The 21,507-nt window shown below is 29.1% G+C and overlaps 1 protein-coding gene and 1 pseudogene across 1 annotated transcript; one reads left to right on the top strand and one right to left on the bottom strand.

Annotated features, from left to right (window-relative positions):
- Positions 1-118: 118 nt before the first annotated feature.
- LOC111615029 lies at positions 119-1,328 on the top strand (annotated as a pseudogene).
- Positions 1,329-16,537: 15,209 nt separating this feature from the next.
- Positions 16,538-20,978, bottom strand: LOC111615028 (patched domain-containing protein 3-like). The gene is made up of 7 exons (XM_023356404.1): positions 20,455-20,978; positions 18,989-19,094; positions 18,607-18,790; positions 18,346-18,518; positions 18,186-18,285; positions 17,742-17,859; positions 16,538-17,585 (listed from the first exon to the last, which is right to left on the bottom strand). Exons 1-7 carry the CDS (start codon positions 20,976-20,978, stop codon positions 16,538-16,540), a joined length of 2,253 nt encoding a protein of 750 aa, XP_023212172.1.
- Positions 20,979-21,507: the final 529 nt, after the last annotated feature.

Below are 21,507 nucleotides of genomic sequence, written 5' to 3'. Positions count from 1 at the left end.
GTTAAATTTAATTATAAATCAAAAACAATATCAAATTTTTTACAAAATTATTATATATAAAACAGTTTTATAAAAAATCTATTCGTTATCAGAAGGAACTGGATCACTAACATACGATATGTTTCATTTATTTAGCACCTTCAGTTCTAACACGAAGAACATAATCCTCTTCACTGTATTGACTCTTGGTAAGTGTGAGGAGGTAATATAAATTTCATATGTTAGTTCTTATGCTAGAATAGTATTACATATGCTATACAGTTAAACTTTCGAACAATGGCCATTAGGAAAAAAAATACGATAAAATTTTGCTGGTGAAATACATTCATTTAATGTAAAAAATTAAAATGTCATTAGTTATGACTGACGTCAATTTAGCTTATTTTATTATCAAAACAATGCGAAAATAATATAATAAATTAAATTTATTTTATGTATTAAATAAATAAACCTTTAAACAATATAATTAAACCCTAATTACTTGCACAGCAATCAAACTTTAAAAGCAAGACTCGTGTCATTGGAGAAAATTAGAAGCCTGCGCCATTAGACAATCTCAGATTTTTCAGAATTATCCCATTCCAAAGAACGAAGAAGAAATCGACAGTCGATGCGAGTATGATGTAATAAGCTTTATTTAACTTATACTTCTTGAAAAATAAATTAAAAATACTATATTTTATATTGTAATATTTCAGATTCTTTAGAGATGCTGCAGCTTGTTTCAGTAAATACACAGACAGATGCGCAACCCCTTTGTACCAGCAATTAATTTCTTTCGTCAATTCTGAACCTGAATAAAATTTCAATCAATTCTGAACACCACGAAATAAATCGAGAACCAGTAAACATTAACTATTATATTAGAATTTATAACATTTACTATATAGATTATTTTTAACTTATTAATCACTATTCTTTAGCGTTTTAAACACATTTCGAATGCTTTTCCAAAGTGTGGAGAAATCAGAAATCTTGTGCAAATACATTCGCTGCTATACCTAAACTTTCTATATCTAAACTTCTTCAAGTGATAAAATAAATCTGGCTTGCTGGTACGTATAGCACGTTCATGTTACCCAATATACACTATTAACTATTAATTAAATAGTAGGTAAAAATTATTTGTTTGTAGTTTTTATCGTTGATTCCGAAACCGTGGAGCCGATTTAATAGAGAAATAATGCGGAGTCGAAGCTATAAAATTCGTGAGGAAATTTATAGCATTTTCTGTGTCAAACTTACCTGATGTCGTGTGCCAAAATTCCAAACCCGAAGATGCCACTTGCAAGGCATTGCTATCTGAAGTCGGAACTGTTTCCAGTTAATGTAACGATTCTCCGTTTAATCAGTCCATCAAAATATTCACAGCTTTATCTTAAATAATGAATGGTCTAATCAAAATGTTCTTATAGTTGCTGAATAATAAAATAATGCAAAAAAATATTTGTTGGTATGCCTAACACTGGATGATACTAAAGTTTGTTATGAAATTTGAAATTGTTTGTGTAAAACGAATTTATTACAGCAAATAAAACTTTCATCCGATTTATGCTATTTCTGCTGATCGATTTCTTTGATTGAACTGTTAAAGTAAGACTTATCTACTTTCCTTGGTGTGTAATATATAAAAGAGGAATGTATGCCAATCAATAAAAAAATGATTTTCAAAATTTTCACATTTTTGGAATCAGAAATTTAAAATAAGAAATGCAAAAAAATTCGGTGGTATGTGTGTTTGGGTGTTATTGCGTGTTAGACACAATTTCGTTCACCCTCTTTCAAGCTTAATAACTTTTTGTGCTTACTAACGAATATATGTGAAATTTTGGAAGGAGGTTTGGGGGTTAGGAGGATTGATGGTGTTAAATTTTGCTAATTAAAAGTTCAGGGGTTGGGAAGATAAATTGGATCGTCTTTGTCATATGTCGAGTAAAGTCAGACTTAATGACAATTTTACTCGTTATAACATTTATAATTTGTTACAAAACCCATTCCCACTTTCAAAATAAATCTTTTTGCCAGTTTATACTAATTCAAAATATATAATTTTTAATATTAAAATATCATCGCAAAAGACGCCATCAGAATTTTAAATGTTAATAGAAAAGTTAAACTTAAACTCGTTGCTCGATTTTTAGTTGATTAAAATCAGAGTGGTTTTACGAAAAATTAAGCTTTAATGTAAATTAAGTTTGCTCTGTTTTTCATGCACATAGCGAGGGTTTTACTTTTTACGATTGTAAAATAGGAAAAAATTTAAATAGACTTAATTCATAAATATCGATTCATATGCATTTGTTATTTATTTTCTAGACATGTACTGGTATACATACAATTCACACAAGTGTGGAATACTGGTATGTCAATTCATTTTTGAAGATTCCGGATTACAATAAATGCTGCATTAATAATATGTGTGTTTTTAATGAAATAAAACAGTAATTTACATGTTATTAGATATACAATTTCTATTACATTTACACTAATGGCACTGTCAATACGTTTGCAATATTTACATACAGCAAAATAGAAATGACAACCTACTGATTTTACTAGTAACTTATCTTGACTTAACAGCAATATAATATAATATTTCTAGTTTCTTCTCGTTCACTTAAATCAAGTAATTGATGATATTATATTATAGATATTTTCTTTACATCTTCAATATTTTCTTTTAATTTAGTGCGTGAATAACGTGTGTATTCGAGGATCCTAGAAGACTTTACATTATAAAAAGTGCTGCAATTTTAGGAAGAGCAGGTAACACCAAATTAACCGTTCAATAAAACGAAAGGTTTTAATGTTGATATAATAAAACATGTATATAAAATATAGTAATTTTAATTAAATTTCTTGTAAGTAAACTTTTTATCGATTTTTTGTGTATTTTATTGTATACAATAAAGCATCTTGATTCTTTTATACCATTAGAAGCCAGTTTATACTTCATATCGTTAGATGTTTCGTATAGGTGCAGTGAAGGTTCATGAACAAGTTTCATCGTAGCTCTAGTGTTCATTCGGTCCAACTCATTCTATATTGTAAACACTAAGTTGACCTCATTACTTTGTGGGTTCGGCTAGGCCCATATCCGGGGATCCGGAGTAGAAAAACCCAGAGACAAGAAGAATTTCTTGTTTTAATTTAAAAATTGCTTGAGTTAATACGTATATATTTATATGAACTATTCGTGCAAAGAGAATGTAGATTCAATCATAGAGAAATGTCTTTGTTTACTGTACAAAACTATTTGCTGATTCTTATTTCGGTTTTGCAGATTTGTGTTATGGAAACAAAAGATATTTCAACAATAAAACAAGAAACAGAGAGCAGATACCCGATAAACAGAAGAGCAAGAGGACTCAGAATATCGTCAATTGTCAACGGTCGTACTTCATCAGAATATTCCATATTTCGAACGTGATCTAAATCCATATCTCTGTTAGTTAAACCTGCTTCAAACAGGCGAATTATACTAGAATTGTTGAAAAAATACAACAAAACTCATAAATGTTAATATATACTTAAAAATAACTAATAATTAGAAGTCAAATACATTACATTGCATTGATTAATTCCTTATATTTGTATCCTTTTCTCATTGCATATCCTATAGGAAAAGTCAAAATGGCATCTCGAGAAAGTAATAAATTTTCTCTTTGATATTTTTCTGGGACGTGTTTCAGTGCATATTCGTCTTTGATATAAGCAAATCGATCCTTCAACACTCTGTCCAAACCGTCTTCTTCTGAAAATAAGTTGTTTGTTTCTCTTATGTGGTCTCCAAACACCTTGGCTGGACCTGATTTCGCTGACTATTATATAAATATCATAATGTAAAACAATGAAAAATTATATTGATATAAATTAGGGATAAATCATAAATATGGATAAAATAGTTTAGTAATTACATTAAAATAAACGAAGTCTACAACTACCTACCGTTAAGAATACAGTAAGACCACTGCCACCCATTATTCCACAAGAATAACTTCCCTTCTCTACAGCTGCACGCAATTCGTCTACATATTTAGGTACCGGTTCGAGTACTGGACAAGTCATGAAAGACATCAGAGTTCCACTATAACTCGACATCAAAATTACCGTGGTAAGTAGCAAGATAGAAATGAATAATCTGGCTGAATATCTAACAACTGAATTTAGGTTACCACCTGAAAATGATTTGTTTATAGATAAGTTGAGGTAATTTATATTTATTAAAATTTGTTAAAAATGTTACCTTGAGAACAAAATGTACCGAATAGATACCAATATACTTTTTCTCTTGTCCAAAATGGTGTCACTTTTTCAAATAATTCAATAGTGTGTAGTACTTTATGCAACAGAAATCCGCATACTAATGTCGAAAGAAATAAGGCTAACCACAGCTGTTTAATCAATAAAAGTTTTACTATTAATTCTATAAATATATTAATTGAAATAAGTTATTATAACCACAGTTTTTAAATTTCGACTACTTTCTAATAATTTATAATTGTTACTCGTTATACAGTAGACTTGACAGTACAGATTTAATAAACTCACGGTTTATTGGTGTTGAGCCCGTGAAGAAAACTCATATTCTTCACGGGCTTAACACCAATAAATCGCCCAATTTACCATAAAAAATCATCCTGGAAGTTATCTCTCTTTGCAGATCGTTCATTTTTTTTTTATTTTGCTATGAAACCAAAACACTTCGCTTAATGTTATCAGTATGGGGCACGTCTAAATTAATAACATTAATCAATAAATATAATAAAAGCGTGGTTAACAAAAATTATGGTTTGGTTGATTCTAACGTTTTGTGAATTTTTATATAGGTAGATGTATGTGAATTTATTCGCTCATTGCAACGTCAAATGGATGATAAGTCGAAGGAGTTCATCTCAGTGGGTCTTATTTTTGTAAATTTAGCTACCTAATTAAGTTTTATACCGTGAAGAAAACCAGAAAAACCCCTTGTGGTCTGGCGCAAACCTACGACTAGGGATTGTAAATTTACCGACTTTTTCATTTACCAGTAATTCGGTAAATGAAAATTAAAATACCGGTTTACCGGTAAATTACCGGTAAATTTTTTCCTAAAAATAAAATTAAGGTGATAAAAAATGTAAGTAAATTTGATTTCCATTTCACATTTTTTATTTCAAAAATATAAAATATAAAAAAATATAAAAATTAAAGTGTTATTCTAAACAAACTATAATAATAACTTTTAGAAGCATAAATAAAATAATACAGAAAATAAAAATAAAACAGAAATAATATATAGGCCTAGTACCTAGTACAATTTTATTGATTACCATTTTATAAAAAATAACTTCTCAAGAAACTTAAATTATTTAAAGTCTTATCTCCTAATTTTGATCTAATTTTAGTACAAAATAATCCAGATTAGGTTAGGTTAGGTTTCTAGACTTTTTCGGACAGCATCTTTAAGTAATAAAAATCTTTCCAGCATGTTTAGTAAGCTATTCCACCTGGTTCTAAAATCTAAAATTAAAGAAAGTTCTTTTTGTGAGAGTAATGGGGATTCCCCACGAAAATAAGGTTAGAATAATACATATTTNTTTTTTTTTTTTTTTTTTTTTTTTTTTTTTTTTTTTTTTTTTTTTTTTTTTTTTTTTTTTTTTTTTTTTTTTTTTTTTTTTTTTTTTTTTTTTTTTTTTTTTTTTTTTTTTTTTTTTTTTTTTTTTTTTTTTTTTTTTTTTTTTTTTTTTTTTTTTTTTTTTTTTTTTTTTTTTTTTTTTTTTTTTTTTTTTTTTTTTTTTTTTTTTTTTTTTTTTTTTTTTTTTTTTTTTTTTTTTTTTTTTTTTTTTTTTTTTTTTTTTTTTTTTTTTTTTTTTTTTTTTTTTTTTTTTTTTTTTTTTTTTTTTTTTTTTTTTTTTTTTTTTTTTTTTTTTTTTTTTTTTTTTTTTTTTTTTTTTTTTTTTTTTTTTTTTTTTTTTTTTTTTTTTTTTTTTTATCAATGTCCCTTTAACCCTTTTACATATCTATAAACACAATATTCTCTACATAAAAATTTGTAGCATGAATTTTTCATTTACCGAATTACCGGTAAATTTCAAAAATTTATCGGTAAATTTCAAAAATTTACCGGTAAGGTTACCGAATGTTTTTTTGTCAATTTATTGGTTAACCGGTAAATCGGTAAACCGGTATACAATCCCTACCTACGACTAACCACCAATGTTCATTAGTGTCACTCGGTCACTTGTGAGTTCCAGATAGTGTGTTTGCAGCCAAATTTAGCAACAGCTACTGTATGGTAAATAAACTAGACTACTGAATTTAAAGCAGTATTTAAGATCAGTAACACGAACTTACTCTATCAACCGCACGTTGTAGGAAAAGAAATCGTATAAAAGATTTAAATTTCCGAAATTAATGATAAAAATAAAAGCCAGTCTACTTCATTAATATTAAATTATAAAATCTCCGTAATTTAAAATTTTCCATTTAATGAACTATTTTCGTCTTTGTTAATTATTTCTGTTTAAAATTCTTACTTCTTTAGAAAATGGTCGTATTAAAGATGTCCAATTTTGTTCGAATTTAGGCGGCTTAACAGCAAATATTAATCTCGAAAATACCACTTGAATGGAAAAATCCACAACTTTAAATCGTTCGTACGATATTAAGAGTGGGGTGTATCCAATATCCGCTTCCTGGAATTATAAATTTAATTAGTAATTGTACGGGATTTATAATTTTAGTAATATAAAAAATTTAATTGCATAGAAATAAAATCAATCTTATTATATGTTTAATGATTCTTATGACATGTGAAAGTGTTTTTTTTAAATTAGTTATGATGTATATTTTTTACTTCAAAATATTGATTAGATTCAAAGTTTAGTACTTTTGAACGTAAAGAATTTTTAAGCACTTTTGATAATATTCCTGGAACACATTTTTAGAATTTTTTAGTGTGGGATTTCATTGTTCATGCTTTCACATCTGGATTCAAACGATTATTCTTGGTAAAGAGATATTGACAGATAACTGCGCTCGCAGACTAAAATAAAATCACGCGCGATAAAAAAGGGGCATTGTACATCACGCAAAGAGCTTCAAAGTCTATGGTTCAACGTCGGAGCATCGCTCCCACAAGATTGCACTCGAAGCCAATTCGACCTTAAAAAGAAGAATAGGATTTTGGTCAATATAGGACAGAGTTGCATAGGTCAATAGCCAAATATCGTTTTATATTTATAGAATAGGCTAGAAGTCACGAATTTTCTGTTGTTTCGAGTCCCTTTGGAAAGTAAGAAAAAGAAAACGAGACAAAAACAAAGTACGTGCCCAAAGTGCTTCAATGTATGGGTGCTCGGGCGCTCACAGAGACAGGTTTAATGTCTCATCACCCCCCCGTACATTCTTTTTTAAAATGAAGTTGAAGGATTGAAATTATCTTCAATAGCGGCAAAGAAAAACCGTAAAGATATTTCAGAAATAGATTCTAAGTATATTTTCATACAGTAAGTGGTAAAGACTCAGGCAGTAAAGTGTAGATACAGTAGAAACTTAATTTGAAAGAGGGGTCAGTATGGGCATTTCTATGTGTTGTTTAATAAAGTGTAAGCACGGCTTTAATTTTTATAATGTCCGTTTATTGAAAAATTGATGACTTACATCATTGGAAAGTTGCCTAATCATTCCGGTCCAACTTCCGTTTGCAGTTTTCACTCCAAAATTGGTGGCCAAAGGCTTGACTACCTCGTAACTAATACATAATTTACAAATAGTTAAAATGAGTAATCGCGGTTTAATATAATGAAAAATTAAATAAAATATATGGTAAATAACGTTCCATTAGTGAAATTTTAAAAGACAATTGTACATGCATAATATTTAAAGGTATGAAATATTCAAGGATATTGGTAACACTTAATTTCTGTGTCTTCTGCACAAGAAACAATTTCATTTACATTATTTACTCTATTAAATGTCTCCTGTTTAGTTTTACATAATATTTTATTAAAATAATACGTATAACATTAGAATTTGCTTCCATACCTAATTGTCTATGAATATTAGTTATTGGCTACTTGTGCTGAAGAAATAACATAGTTTGTATGTGGCTCGGATTTTGTATTAAGGATTTATAAGCATTATCCTTAACTAATTAGCTTCTAAAGACTATACAAGTAATTATTTAAAGGTTAAACAATACTTACTGGAAATTTCCTTTATTTACAATTGTCATAAATGTTTCAAACAGCAAGCCATTAATAATTCTATCATTTTCATCGTATTTCATGTAAACTCCATTCTACAGAGTTTGTAAAGTTACAGGTAAACGTGTAATTTTAACCTGAAATATCTAAATTAAATCATACTTACAGCAACTCCAGACACTCTTAGTGGTATTTTTTCGTTGTGTAATTCTGGAAAAGGATCGAATACATTAATATATAGTTGAGTTTTGATAATTTGGTCAATTTTATGATTTTATGTAAACAATACATTTTATCGAATTATCACGTACCGGTGATCGAGTACATAACGTTTCAGTTGGTCGCGAGTTTGAGTCTTGTTAATATATTTTATTTTTAAGAAAACCTTATTTTTATTACTTCTGGTACGTTATGAAATTTATTAATTTATCGATATAAAAATTAAAATTATAAAAGGATGGAATCGAAATCTAAATTAATCATTTTTATACCAAGAAATATGTGGTGCCATAGAANTAAAGGTATGAAATATTCAAGGATATTGGTAACACTTAATTTCTGTGTCTTCTACACAAGAAACAATTTCATTTATATTATTTACTCTATTAAATGTCTCCTGTTTAGTTTTACATAATATTTTATTAAAATAATACGTATAACATTAGAATTTGCTTCCATACCTAATTGTCTATGAATATTAGTTATTGGCTACTTGTGCTGAAGAAATAACATAGTTTGTATGTGGCTCGGATTTTGTATTAAGGATTTATAAGCATTATCCTTAACTAATTAGCTTCTAAAGACTATACAAGTAATTATTTAAAGGTTAAACAATACTTACTGGAAATTTCCTTTATTTACAATTGTCATAAATGTTTCAAACAGCAAGCCATTAATAATTCTATCATTTTCATCGTATTTCATGTAAACTCCATTCTACAGAGTTTGTAAAGTTACAGGTAAACGTGTAATTTTAACCTGAAATATCTAAATTAAATCATACTTACAGCAACTCCAGACACTCTTAGTGGTATTTTTTCGTTGTGTAATTCTGGAAAAGGATCGAATACATTAATATATAGTTGAGTTTTGATAATTTGGTCAATTTTATGATTTTATGTAAACAATACATTTTATCGAATTATCACGTACCGGTGACCGAGTACATAACGTTTCAGTTGGTCGCGAGTTTGAGTCTTGTTAACAGACTAAACTACACTTATAGAGAGGCCAATCATGAATATTCACAAAAAATTCGTTAATCCGGCTTATTTACAATGTAATTGTATCGGATTATCGACGTTTTATTTTCCAAAGTTCCATGCAATCCGGACATTGCAGTCATCGCCTTATAATATCACCAGAAAACGTTGATGTGTAGTTTGGATTTATTTGTAAATCGTACTAAGAAACGTGGACTAAATCTTACATTCTGCTTACACAGATAATTACATTACAATTCATTAAATTGTAATGTAATTACAATTTAATGAATTGTAATTACATTAAAATTCTAAAAAATATATACGACGGAGATAATACTTTTAGTTGGACACACATTTAAAAAGTAAAATAACAGCCATTCTTTTTATTCGGCTGATCTCCAAATATAAAGAATTTATTCTTCAATTGTGAAAATACACTATTACAAAGATTTATAATTATCTGGTTTGATTACCTATTGTTAACACACGACAAAAGTTTTCGCGTATTTACAAGGCAGTTTAACTAATAGCAAACATTAAAGTTAATCGTAAACAACTTTCTATAGATGGTAACTGTGGGCCAATTTACTTTTTATAAATTATTCTCAAATTTTCAAAATATCATATACAATAGAACTCGAAAACAAATAACGACATGCCAACTTTTATTTGCCTTACCAATGACACCAGAATTAATACCAAGCTGATAAAACACAAGATGTTTCCTGATCTGCTGAAGATTACCTGTAGAGTAATTTATTCTACAAGTGAACATTACGATCTATCAAATGGATTAAACAAAACTGGATTTAATTTCTTGCATGTTCGCCTAGCAAGAGTAATTTGTGGAGTGAATTTAATATTATTTTCCTGCATTCTAGATACTATATGCAATAACTTAAATTCATCTGTAAGCCTCGAAACCAACACCTCGGCGATAAGCTTAAGAAATTCCTTACACCTAGCACTTTCAATAGACACAAATCCAAAACAAGTTACAATTTTCTGCGATGGCCGTTAATAAAATTGCGAGATTTATACAAATGTTTACTTTTATTTAATATATTTTATTTTTAAGAAAACCTTATTTTTATTACTTCTGGTACGTTATGAAATTTATTAATTTATCGATATAAAAATTAAAATTATAAAAGGATGGAATCGAAATCTAAATTAATCATTTTTATACCAAGAAATATGTGGTGCCATAGAACAATACAAATGCATACTTTCAAATCTTTTAAATATATTTCTATACAGAGTATTAAAAATTCAATTAGCTTTTACGTGATATAGGGAAGATCGGGGCAACTTCGGCATGCGGGGCAAGTTTGTCAAGCGCTTTTTTTAAAAAACAAATTAAAAGGAGACTTTGATTATAGGTTAGGCAGTTGAGTTTTATTGGTGGCTTGTTGAGTGTAGTGTTTTTATTGTTCTCCAACAAGCGTAGTTGAATTATCAAGCAAATTTTCATTTTCGTTCAATTCCATATAATATTTTTTTTCCATTTATATTGAATTGGCAGGTTTTGTTATAATTCCATGATAACGAAAGTTACTTTTCCTGTTAGAAGGATGTAACTTCAACTTATTCACGTGGCCAGATCGTGGCTTGGCATTCTGTTCTCAGGGTTGTACTTAATGTTTCGAAATCATGACTAGCGGGGTAAGATCGGCAACATAAAGCCACATTAGAAGCAAAGGATAAAAATCAAACAGATGATAAATGAAAACATGTTTGCATTTGTTATTCATGTATATATGTCTTTGAACTTGCATTTCGTTGTAATAATATTAAATGGGTGTTGGATTTGTATTTCTTTGTTTTAATAGTGAATTCCAACTTATACATTGTTAATAACATAATTTTATATACGTGCCTATCTTGCCCCATTACTGTTGCCCCTATACCAGGGGCAACTTTAATAAAAATAATTAAAATAATTACAACTTTACAAAAAGAGAGAAGTTGCCGATCTTGCCCCTATACCCGGGGCAACTTCGTCAATTTCTCTCTTCTTGTAAAGTTGTAATTATTTTAATTATTTTTATTTCCAAACTGATTTTAACCAGTTCTATAGTAAGGTAACATTCCAATAGACAATATGCAAAGCTTTTTTTCAGTTTACAGCAGTATTTATTACACAAAACTTAAGTAAAACTTAACATGCCGATCTTGCCCCGGTCTCCCCTATGTATATCGTTTCTCAAATAAGAAGTTAATATGTTAGTGTCTCCTCTTTATACACCAAAAATAATGAGATGTTTACTTAGCATTTACCTTAAAACAATAGAATTTTTATTCAAATTTTACTGAGTACGGTGTTTCTTATCTATTATATATGATCTCTTAACATCTAGGCTATATAAATATATAAATGTGAATTTGCTAACAGTATGCATTGTCGATAATTACACAGCAAATTTGTCTACATTTTCCTCTATACTATCATAAAACTGTAAGTTCTGTTATTAATTTTCTTAAACTATTTATAGTGTTTTAAGAGAATTAACAATACCGTATATACATTTAGATCTCGACAGATATTTTACCTATTGTTCATCTCTCACTACCTCTGTAAGAATGCAAAATAATACTAGAAATACGATCAATTTTGGATCCATATTATAAAAAACGTTTATAAGTATGCATTAATTTTTTATGTAATTAGTAACTTAGCAGGTTTATACAACATATTCATTCTATATTGAGTTAGATTGGTAAAAGAACAATTTAATTTTTTTCTGTACTTAGCAAAAATTATTTAATAATTAAACTAATACGTTCAAAAATTCTATTATTAAATATGGTAATTGTTTTCTTACCGTTAGAAAATTCAGCAGATGATAAATGAAAGATCATTGCTAAGAGAATCTGAAAATAAATCATGTCTCTTTTAGTGACTGCCAACACAATGCTGTAGGGAAGAATTTACAATAGTCTTTTGCGTGTTTGTATTTGACTTGTTTTTATCTATGTAACTGCACTTTGTATAAAAATCAGCAGTTACAATAGAAGAGAACAAACTAAGAGAGAATACATTTGATTTCGTGTGTATATACAAACCTATTTACCATTGAGGATAAATATTATAATTCTATACAATTGGACTGGTTATATAAAGTACTAGTTATTATAATTTAATCCATAATCCAATCAATAGAAAAGACACTATAATATCGATATATATTAAAAGTTTTAGGGTTTTTAAACCGAAATAATAATATGAGATTAATAGCTGAAATTTAATGCTTTTATACATTGATTAGTATATTGCGTTTTGCAAATGTTAGTTTCTCGTATAACTCTTTATATTAAAGGGTAGAAAATCTCATAAAGATAGCCTGATAATGCTTTACATTATAATTTTTATCATAGAAAATAAAAAATGCATAAATTCAAAATTATATGTTTTAGTGGATTGTAGATGAAATTGGGTTCTAATAAAAGGAATTTTAAGGCAAATAATAATAACTTGTAGTAAGCAATTTCTTAACCAGTTCGAAAAATAATCTGTAATTGTAATATTTATGTTTAAAGTTTGAATAGTTATAAACACACGAAATCAGATCTATTGTATTCTTTTGCACAATGGTAATTGCTGTATTACTTTTTTTTATTATATAAATAAAGTTGGCATTAATATGATTTTGATTTTCTATCCGATTGACTTTACTATTATTTGCTGTATTTTAAATATTTTATAACTCGTACAGTTTTACATACATTTAAATATTTAAACTACTACTACGAATATACAAATTAATGCAATTTGTTGCCATTATACATTGTGAAACAACAAGTAGGACTCGCCAGAAAAAAGTGTATACTCTTATCGAATTAACAATTTGCTTCATATCTTGGGCTATAAAAAAGTCGTTATTCTGATTGCCATTCAGAAAGGAAAAAGTGTGACATTATTTCGCAACCGATAGACATATAAATCAATGGTGGATTCGAACCGTAGCAATGTGTTAACAATGGGGCAATTGCCAAACCCACGAGGCATGAGAGCTGCTTGGGGTATTTCACGCCTCGGAAACATTACAATTTCTTATCCACAACTATCCCATACACAGTAGTGCTCACAGAAACCATTAACAGGACCGTACATTTGGAGCTTTTTTTCTGTATGTTAGACGTTATACGTGCGTAAACTTAATTACTGACTGACGTATTGACTTTAGAACCATGCCGTCATTCAATGTCATGGAATAATGAACAAAGTATTAATTGCTGCTTTGGGACCCACTCGGTCTTCATTGTAATGAGTACAGTACACCTACCTCTCTGATGAAGTCTGTTTTAAATGATTTTTGAATAACGTGGTACTACTATATGTACGTCAGCGAATGCTATAGAAAAACACATTAGGAGTTAGTAGGATATAAAAATAGAACTTTAAAAACATTAACAGAATCAATAATTTAAATAGAACAAACGATTGTGAAACATAATAAATAAAATAGCAACTTGAAAAAAAAAAAACATAAAGATTCTGTACAAAATGGCATCTAATATTTACAACTTACTGAAGAATGATAAAAACAAAATAAGGAAATAAGATAAATTTAAAATATACAAAATACTCTATGAAAACCAACAGTTAGGGTTGAAAAATATTACGTTTTAATTACAAAAAGAAACCTCATTGTACGACTTAATGCAATTAATAATCCATCGTCATTGCTGATCTCGATGCATAGCGAGAGGTATCACGTTTATTTATCAATATTATCAGTGAAGACAATGCTATTGCGTATCAATTAAGGAATCGTTTGTTTTCTAAAAGTATCTACATGGAACAACACTATTCATTTTCGTCGAAGAAACCTGACATTTTAAGAAGATAGTCATTAAGAGTCGAATTGTGTTGCTTATTCCGAAGGTATCTGAGAAATATATTTAACCTTCGTATAACAGTAATAATTTCGTGAATCGTTCTTGCTAATTCATATATATCAAATAGATACCAGAGATATATCTACTGATTAATAAGTTTTGACAATACTATTATTTTTAAGAAACGAAAAGACTTCCAATTAATATTTTATTAACACTATGAATAATGTAATATTACAATATTACACAACATTGTCAAAATTCATTTGTATTTTTATTTTATTACTATTTTTGATAATATAATTTTTACACGATATCCTTATAAATCAATAATTAATTTCTCTGTTACTGTTTGTAATATTCTTTACAAACAATTACAAAAGGGAAAAAATGAGTGTTTATGTGACAAAATGACAGAAATTGAGAAGGAATTAAACCAATCAGGCCGAAGGATGACTGCTTAATTATTAATTATGAAGATCTGTATTGTAGTTTATATTATTTTATTAATGCCATCATTTTTTACAGTGATTCTATCATTTCGGAACAGATTGTAATTAAAAGAGGCGATGTTTAATAGTGGTGCGATTAATTTAAACTTACTAACGAATTTCGGCACATAGAATTTACATAACAAATTTTTACTTCGAATATCACAGGTAATATTTTAAAATGTCACCTTCGTCAGGTCTTAAGACTTGCCTGTTGTACATATTTGAAAAACCCGCGTATATTAGTCATGCGGTTGCTTTAAATATGAATCACAAACAAAACACTCCTGAAGAGTTAATTAACAATAAAACATAAAATACATAAAATTAAACAAACATTACAATAATGAAGTAATTTCGCATGTATTACGTAAATGAAACATATATTACAACAAAATACTAAAATTCTACAGTAAACAATCATACTAATTGTTGTACAAAATATAAAAAAGGTAAGTAGGCTGGATCAAAATACACTTGTAAAAATAGTAGACCTATTATACTTAAACGTAAATGAAATCACGGATGAAATTAAAATTTATGTACGAAATTCAGAAAATTTATATAATAAAACTAAATTAATTAATATGTTCCCAACTACAGAAAAAAAAAGATTTTTTTTACCTTTTTAAGATGAATTTCATGCATATAAATGCCTATAAAGGCAATATAATATAATATTATCTATATATAGATAAGCTCTCCTTCTGAAATTAGTAGTGGCTTGCCCCTGCGTTTTCTTGAACAGTAGACTCGTGTTAATCATTAATTAACTTCTTTCAGGGGAGAAAACCGAATTGAAAAAACGTAATTTCCGTTTTACAGCAGAAGTTCCAACATAGTATTTGGGCCTACTTCCATTGCCGTTTCCACATCTAGTCTCGACTCTCATCTGTCTTACTCCGTTCTTGAGATTAACAGAAAACAGACAGACATGCGGACAAATGATATTATGTGAATTGAATGTCAATTAACGCCGATTTTATTAATTAATTTAATTTAAACTCAACTGCAGCGCGAACCGAAAAACGAAAGTAGTATCTTTCCCGTATGAGCATTGAAATATAATTAAAATAGTAACGTCATCGATGATTCGTCTAATGAGGCTAAGCGATCTCATCGCCACTAACTTCTGAATCGGTAGTTCTGTCGTTGATTGGTCGAGCATTGAATTAACATAGAAAATATAGGAACTTCACCATCTGTGGCTGGCTGTGCTGAGTTGCTCGTTCGTAAACCGAATTGTTCGGAAAGCGTGGCGTTCGAAATTCAAGGATTACTGTATTTAAAATAAAGCATTCAAATTGTATGTGTTGTTGAAAAATTATTCTTTACGATTCACCCCAATGTTAAAAAAAGAATGTGAATCAAAAAGCTTAAAAATGCAGTGAAATACAAAAGAGGAATATTTGTAAAATTGCAATTGTCTTTCTTCATTAAAGATTCTGAAGATGACATGTAAAACATATGTGAATGCTTTCTGTAATACACGATAGAATACAGCAGAAAAATATAACACAGTACCTGTTGCATTATCTCTTGCAAATCCACATTAATAGCACAAATCACAATTTTAATTTATAATTATAAGTTTAGGTATAAAAATATAATCAACATGCGCTATATTATTATCATACCAAATTCGGGTTTATTCAGACTGCGAAATAGCTCTGAAAATTGTTAAATAAGGAATACATTAAAAAGGATAATTTGCTAAAATGTATCGAACACATAACAGAATAACAATATTCAAAAACTTAGTGATGACAGAATGAGTAAGTGAAAGCAATTTGAGAATTTAAACGTTATATTACGTATTATTACTAATTCGATCTGTATTGTTTAACAACTGTGATATTACATTTGATGTATTAGACAGTTGCTGTTCCTCTCTACTATTTTTCTTCTTTCTGATAATTAAAACAATATTATCCCAAATGTTAAGCAGAACAGGTAACAAAAATAGTGCATGAAATGAAGCAAATAGTGCTGTCAAAAACACAATCTTAAAAATGTCGTGAAACATACGATTAGGACTAATAAGTATAGACGAAATTCCTAAAATTGTCGAACCTGTAGCTTGAATAATAGGATGACCAGCAATTTGTAGAGCATGTTTCATTTTCTCTTCCGGTGTATCCGCTTTACTACATACAAAAGCGCATGATATATGAGATACGTAATCAACAGAAAATCCTGCAAGAAGAGTTAACGTAAGCAAAAGAGGTGCATTAATAGTTACACCCCAGGCACAGGCATAAGTAATTGCCGATGTGACAACTGACGCAACACTGAAGCTAACGCAAATTACACAGTGCAAGTTTGGAATAAATAAGAAGAATATTACTATTACTATTAGGCAACTCGCAAAAACACATTGAATTATGTATGGGAGAATGTTTACAAATGAATCAGCAGCTAAGAATTCGTAACAGTAAATCATCACATCCAAACCAGAAGAATCGATCACATCATGTAAATGATTAAGAAGTTCGATTTGTTTAGCAAAACCATCGATTGTCTTAGAATTTACAAAAAATCTAGAAGAAATAATTGTTTTCTTGTCTTTATCGAATAAAATATCGTTCTTGAAACGTTTAGCAAAGTTGAATTTGAAGAATACATCATGGATAGCTTTCACGAAGTGCTCGGGATGGCTCATATTGTATTCACTTAAAAAGACCCAAGAAAACGGATTTTTAGCAAATTTGATAAAAGCTCTTAACCACGATTCAGTCAGATTATATCGACTCATTCCGGGAACATTTTCTAAATCAACTGTCAAATTTTCAATTTGCTGTTGTACTTTCTTATTCGAGTAATCTAATGGCGAATTGATAACTACTTGTATTCTATCTCTGTATTCAGAAAAGTACTTGAAATTATCGTCGACAAAATTGATAGCATAAGAATTTTTATGAAATAAGTTAGAATATATTAAATCGTATTTTATGTAATTTGTGAAATATATTCCGAACGATATAAATATAATAAAACCGATAACAACAATGAACTTTGTTATTCTGTAACTCAGTATTCTACCTAATTCGTCTCTGTAAAAATTCCACTTTTCGGTATTTAAATTGGATTGTCTTCTACTTGAAAATCCAACTGTTATTATTCTCATTAAACCTATAAATGTAAAAATATTCGTTAATTACTTGCAATATGTGAATTTTTATAATTGTGCATATGGGAATATGTATTATGAATTATACAAGAATATGTAATTGTAGTAATTCTAATAACAATGATTTAAAACTACAGGATTCTTAGATCATATTCAGTCTACATTAAAAGTTGCATATAATTTCAAAATTCTAAATATGCCACTGCGCAAATAACACTATTTGTTAACATCTAAAATCCTTTCCTCAAATGTCCGTATTATATGATAATAATTTCAATAAAATGTGTTATTTAATTTTATATAAGTAATTTAATGCAAACACATTTACCTGATGTCTGATTCCAGTTCACAGGTGAACAGTATAAAGCATGCAGATTTCTACTTTCTCTGTAGCCGCTTAACACCAGACATCCTCCAAAAAACAGTAGCTGATATAGATAAGAAAATACAAAACTAAATGCCAAGTAGACACACATTATTCTACATACTGAATACGGTAGTGTAAGACCAATAAATGATGATGCCACATTTGTTAGTGTAGTAATGGTGACTGAAGTGGCAGCTTCTGAATATGTGTCAGCCATTCGTTTCTGTATATCATCTTCTGGATTAGTTTTCTTGAAAGCTGACAACATGACGAAGGAATCGTCAATTCCAACACCTAAAATGAAAACGTCGTAATATATAGAATACCAAACGAAAATTGAAACAATTTTCATTATAGACTATTGTGATTAGCAATATCAAACCTAGAACAACTAAAGGAACGAGCGTATTCATGTCTACGTACTCCATACCAAACAGCAACAGCAATCCAAACGCAGTAGCAGCACCTAAAATGGATGATAAATATCCGGCCACACCAATCCATGGTTTGCTACTTACGCAGTCAGTAGTCATGCAAGTTAGCACAGCAAAAGAACACACAATAATCTGCGAAATGATTATACTTGGTAAGTTATTCACTGTTAAATTATTTAACTCATCTTCGATGCTATTCCCAGAAAGTACTGAAATTTTTATTGTTTCGAATTCCAATTTATTTATCAATTTTAAGAAATTTTCCTCCCACAATGAAGCAATTTCGTATTTCGTATAATTGCCGCCATCAATAAAATACAGCAGTCGCACCGCTTTGAAAGCTTTGACAACATTATCTTTATCTGTTGTGACACCACCTAAATTTATAGCAGAAATTTCAAGTTTGGAGGATTTCGAATTGATATCAATTGGATACCTGAAATATAACAATATATTTAATAATATATTCAAAAATTTTAAATCCTAATATACTAGTTTCTTGTTTTAAACGAACACTTATAATAATAAAAAATATTTCTATTTAATTTAATCTGGAGTTAAAGTTTAGTAACAAACATTTTAGTTATTACAGTCGACCCCCCTATAACGTACGTTCCTATAACGACAATTCCTATAACGTAGCGAAAAAATTGTAGAAAGTTCCGTATAAAATACCTCCTATAACGTCGTTTCGCGACAAGATTGATAGAGTCTGGACCAATAGTGGATGAGCAGCCGAACTACTTTCCTCCGACCCTGCGCCACGCTACGGAGCGGCTAAATTGAGTTTGCTATCGTCTGTTTAGTATTATATATAAATTATATATAAATTAGGTACTGTACATATAATTATATATTAATTATATATAAATTAGGTACTGTATATATAATTATATATTAACTTAATTTATTGTAACTTTATTATAATTATATATATGCTTTCTGCCGCCTGGCAACACGCTACGGAGATTTTAGGCTAGTAAGTTGAGTTTATTATCGTCTGTACAGTATGTAAATTAGGTACCGTAAGTCTAATACAGCACTAATTTTATACATTTCTTGTGAAAGAAACACTTCTTATTCAACGGCCATAAAAATTATTTATATTAATGATGTCTCCAAAGGTCAAGTTATTTTTCTGCCAAAAATTCGTTATCAGAAATTGCGGCCGTCGTTTCGCGTGCTGTTCCGCGATGAAAACCAGCTTTAAGCAACGGCGTAGTCGAACGGTACACACTCGGTAAGTAATCCTATAATTTTTTGTTTATAGCATAGTTTATACAGATTATTCCCAAAAAATTATACGTATTTTGGAAATGTTGAGTGGAATTAGTCTAGAATCGGTTAATTTTATAGAAGAAAACCTATCAAACAGCCTTAGTCCGTAAAGTTCCCACCTATCGGGCTGCGATTGGCTCATGTATATAATCATTCCTACAACGTAATTTTCGTTTAGCGTGAAACGTATCTAAGCGTTATAGGGGGGTCTACTGTATATTGTGTAAATACAATAACTGAGAGCAAAATGACAATGGGACATCATTGACGAATGTATAACACTACTCAGCAGTCGATTCCTTCACTCTCGCAACAGTAATGTGGAAATTTATGGACTTTTTACACGGTAATAAATGCAAATATCGACTAGAAAGGCATACTTTTAGCAGTTTTTCAATGTGTTACAATAACATCTTTCTTCGACACAATATTTTTATTAAGAAAGATATATATTTTACAACGCTCTCGCTTATTTGAATAATCTTATAAGTGAATTGAATTACATAATTAATTCATACCTTATTTTGAAATTTCCATTCTTGAAATCCACTATTCTGCTCTTCATCTTCAATATATCATTTTGAATACATTGTCCGTCGATTTTACAGCAGATATCAGCGAATTTTAAACTTCTACCATTCCACTGTATTGTCATATTGCGTATTTCTTGATCCAAGATATCTAATTTTTCAAAAGTACTGTTTAAAAACATAGATTGTCCATTCTTTGCAGTTGCTATTACAGCTCCATATTTTTCAAATTCGGTTGATCGTAGAATATCATAATTTGTGTAATTTTTTGGATACAAGTTGTCGATTACGGATTTTGCCTGCACGATTCTGCTGTCAGAATTAAAGAACAAATAATGGACATTTGTAGTTAATTTCAAACGAAAAAAGCCAGCTGTTGAGATGATTGTAACGACGATAGGCACAAATATGAACCATAACGGATATTGTGCGACTCGATACCCAAAACGACGGAAAATTGCCGATAATTTGACATAGATAACATTGCAATTTTTATTCTTACACATAGCCATAATTGAAAGTGATGCTCTAATGGTAAATTAATCCGAAAATTAGATCTGTAAAAATCGGTATCATTATTTTATCAGCAATATTAATTTATAGTTAAATTCATCTAATTATAAACAGTTTGAATCAATAGAAATTCTAAAAATTATTTACATTTTCGAATGGCTGAGTAATTACTGTGTCATACTACCACTGTAGAGGTACTGGAAAGAATTCGCAGTGTTGTAAACACCAGAGGGTTTTATCGAGGTTTAGAATGCCTTGCCTAATCCATTGTCATTTAGCTATCTATAATATGCTTTCTTAAATAAACTTACGATTGTGAGATATGGGATTTTATCATAATTAGCGTGGGAAATATATTCAGTTTTTTTTTTTTGGAAATGCTTACGAAAAAAGGAAGACATTCGACACTTTTACGAGAGAAAAGGAAATCAACTTTTCTTTAAAACAGTTTGTTTTTTATGTTAGTGAAAAGATCTGGCTATTTACCCCTCTGTAACCTGTCAGCAGAGTTGAATCGAGGATTGCTAT

Source organism: Centruroides sculpturatus, unplaced genomic scaffold (assembly GCF_000671375.1).
Source record: "Centruroides sculpturatus isolate CEXI.00-Female unplaced genomic scaffold, Cexi_2.0 scaffold2020, whole genome shotgun sequence".
NCBI lineage: Eukaryota > Metazoa > Arthropoda > Arachnida > Scorpiones > Buthidae > Centruroides > Centruroides sculpturatus.
Note: the sequence above shows the minus strand (reverse complement) of the source record. Positions and strands in the feature narration are given on the sequence as shown.

Bases quoted from the DNA above. Each gene is read 5' to 3' on its own strand.
- LOC111615028 (XM_023356404.1), bottom strand. From the start codon at position 20,978: ATGGCTATGTGTAAGAATAAAAATTGCAATGTTATCTATGTCAAATTA. The intron at 17,860-18,185 runs GTAAATGTGTTT...TTACATTTATAG, and splicing joins GAACTGGAATCAGACATCAG to GTTTAATGAGAATAATAACA. The intron at 17,586-17,741 runs GTTCATTGTTGT...TTCTGAATACAG, and splicing joins CTGAGTTACAGAATAACAAA to AGATAGAATACAAGTAGTTA.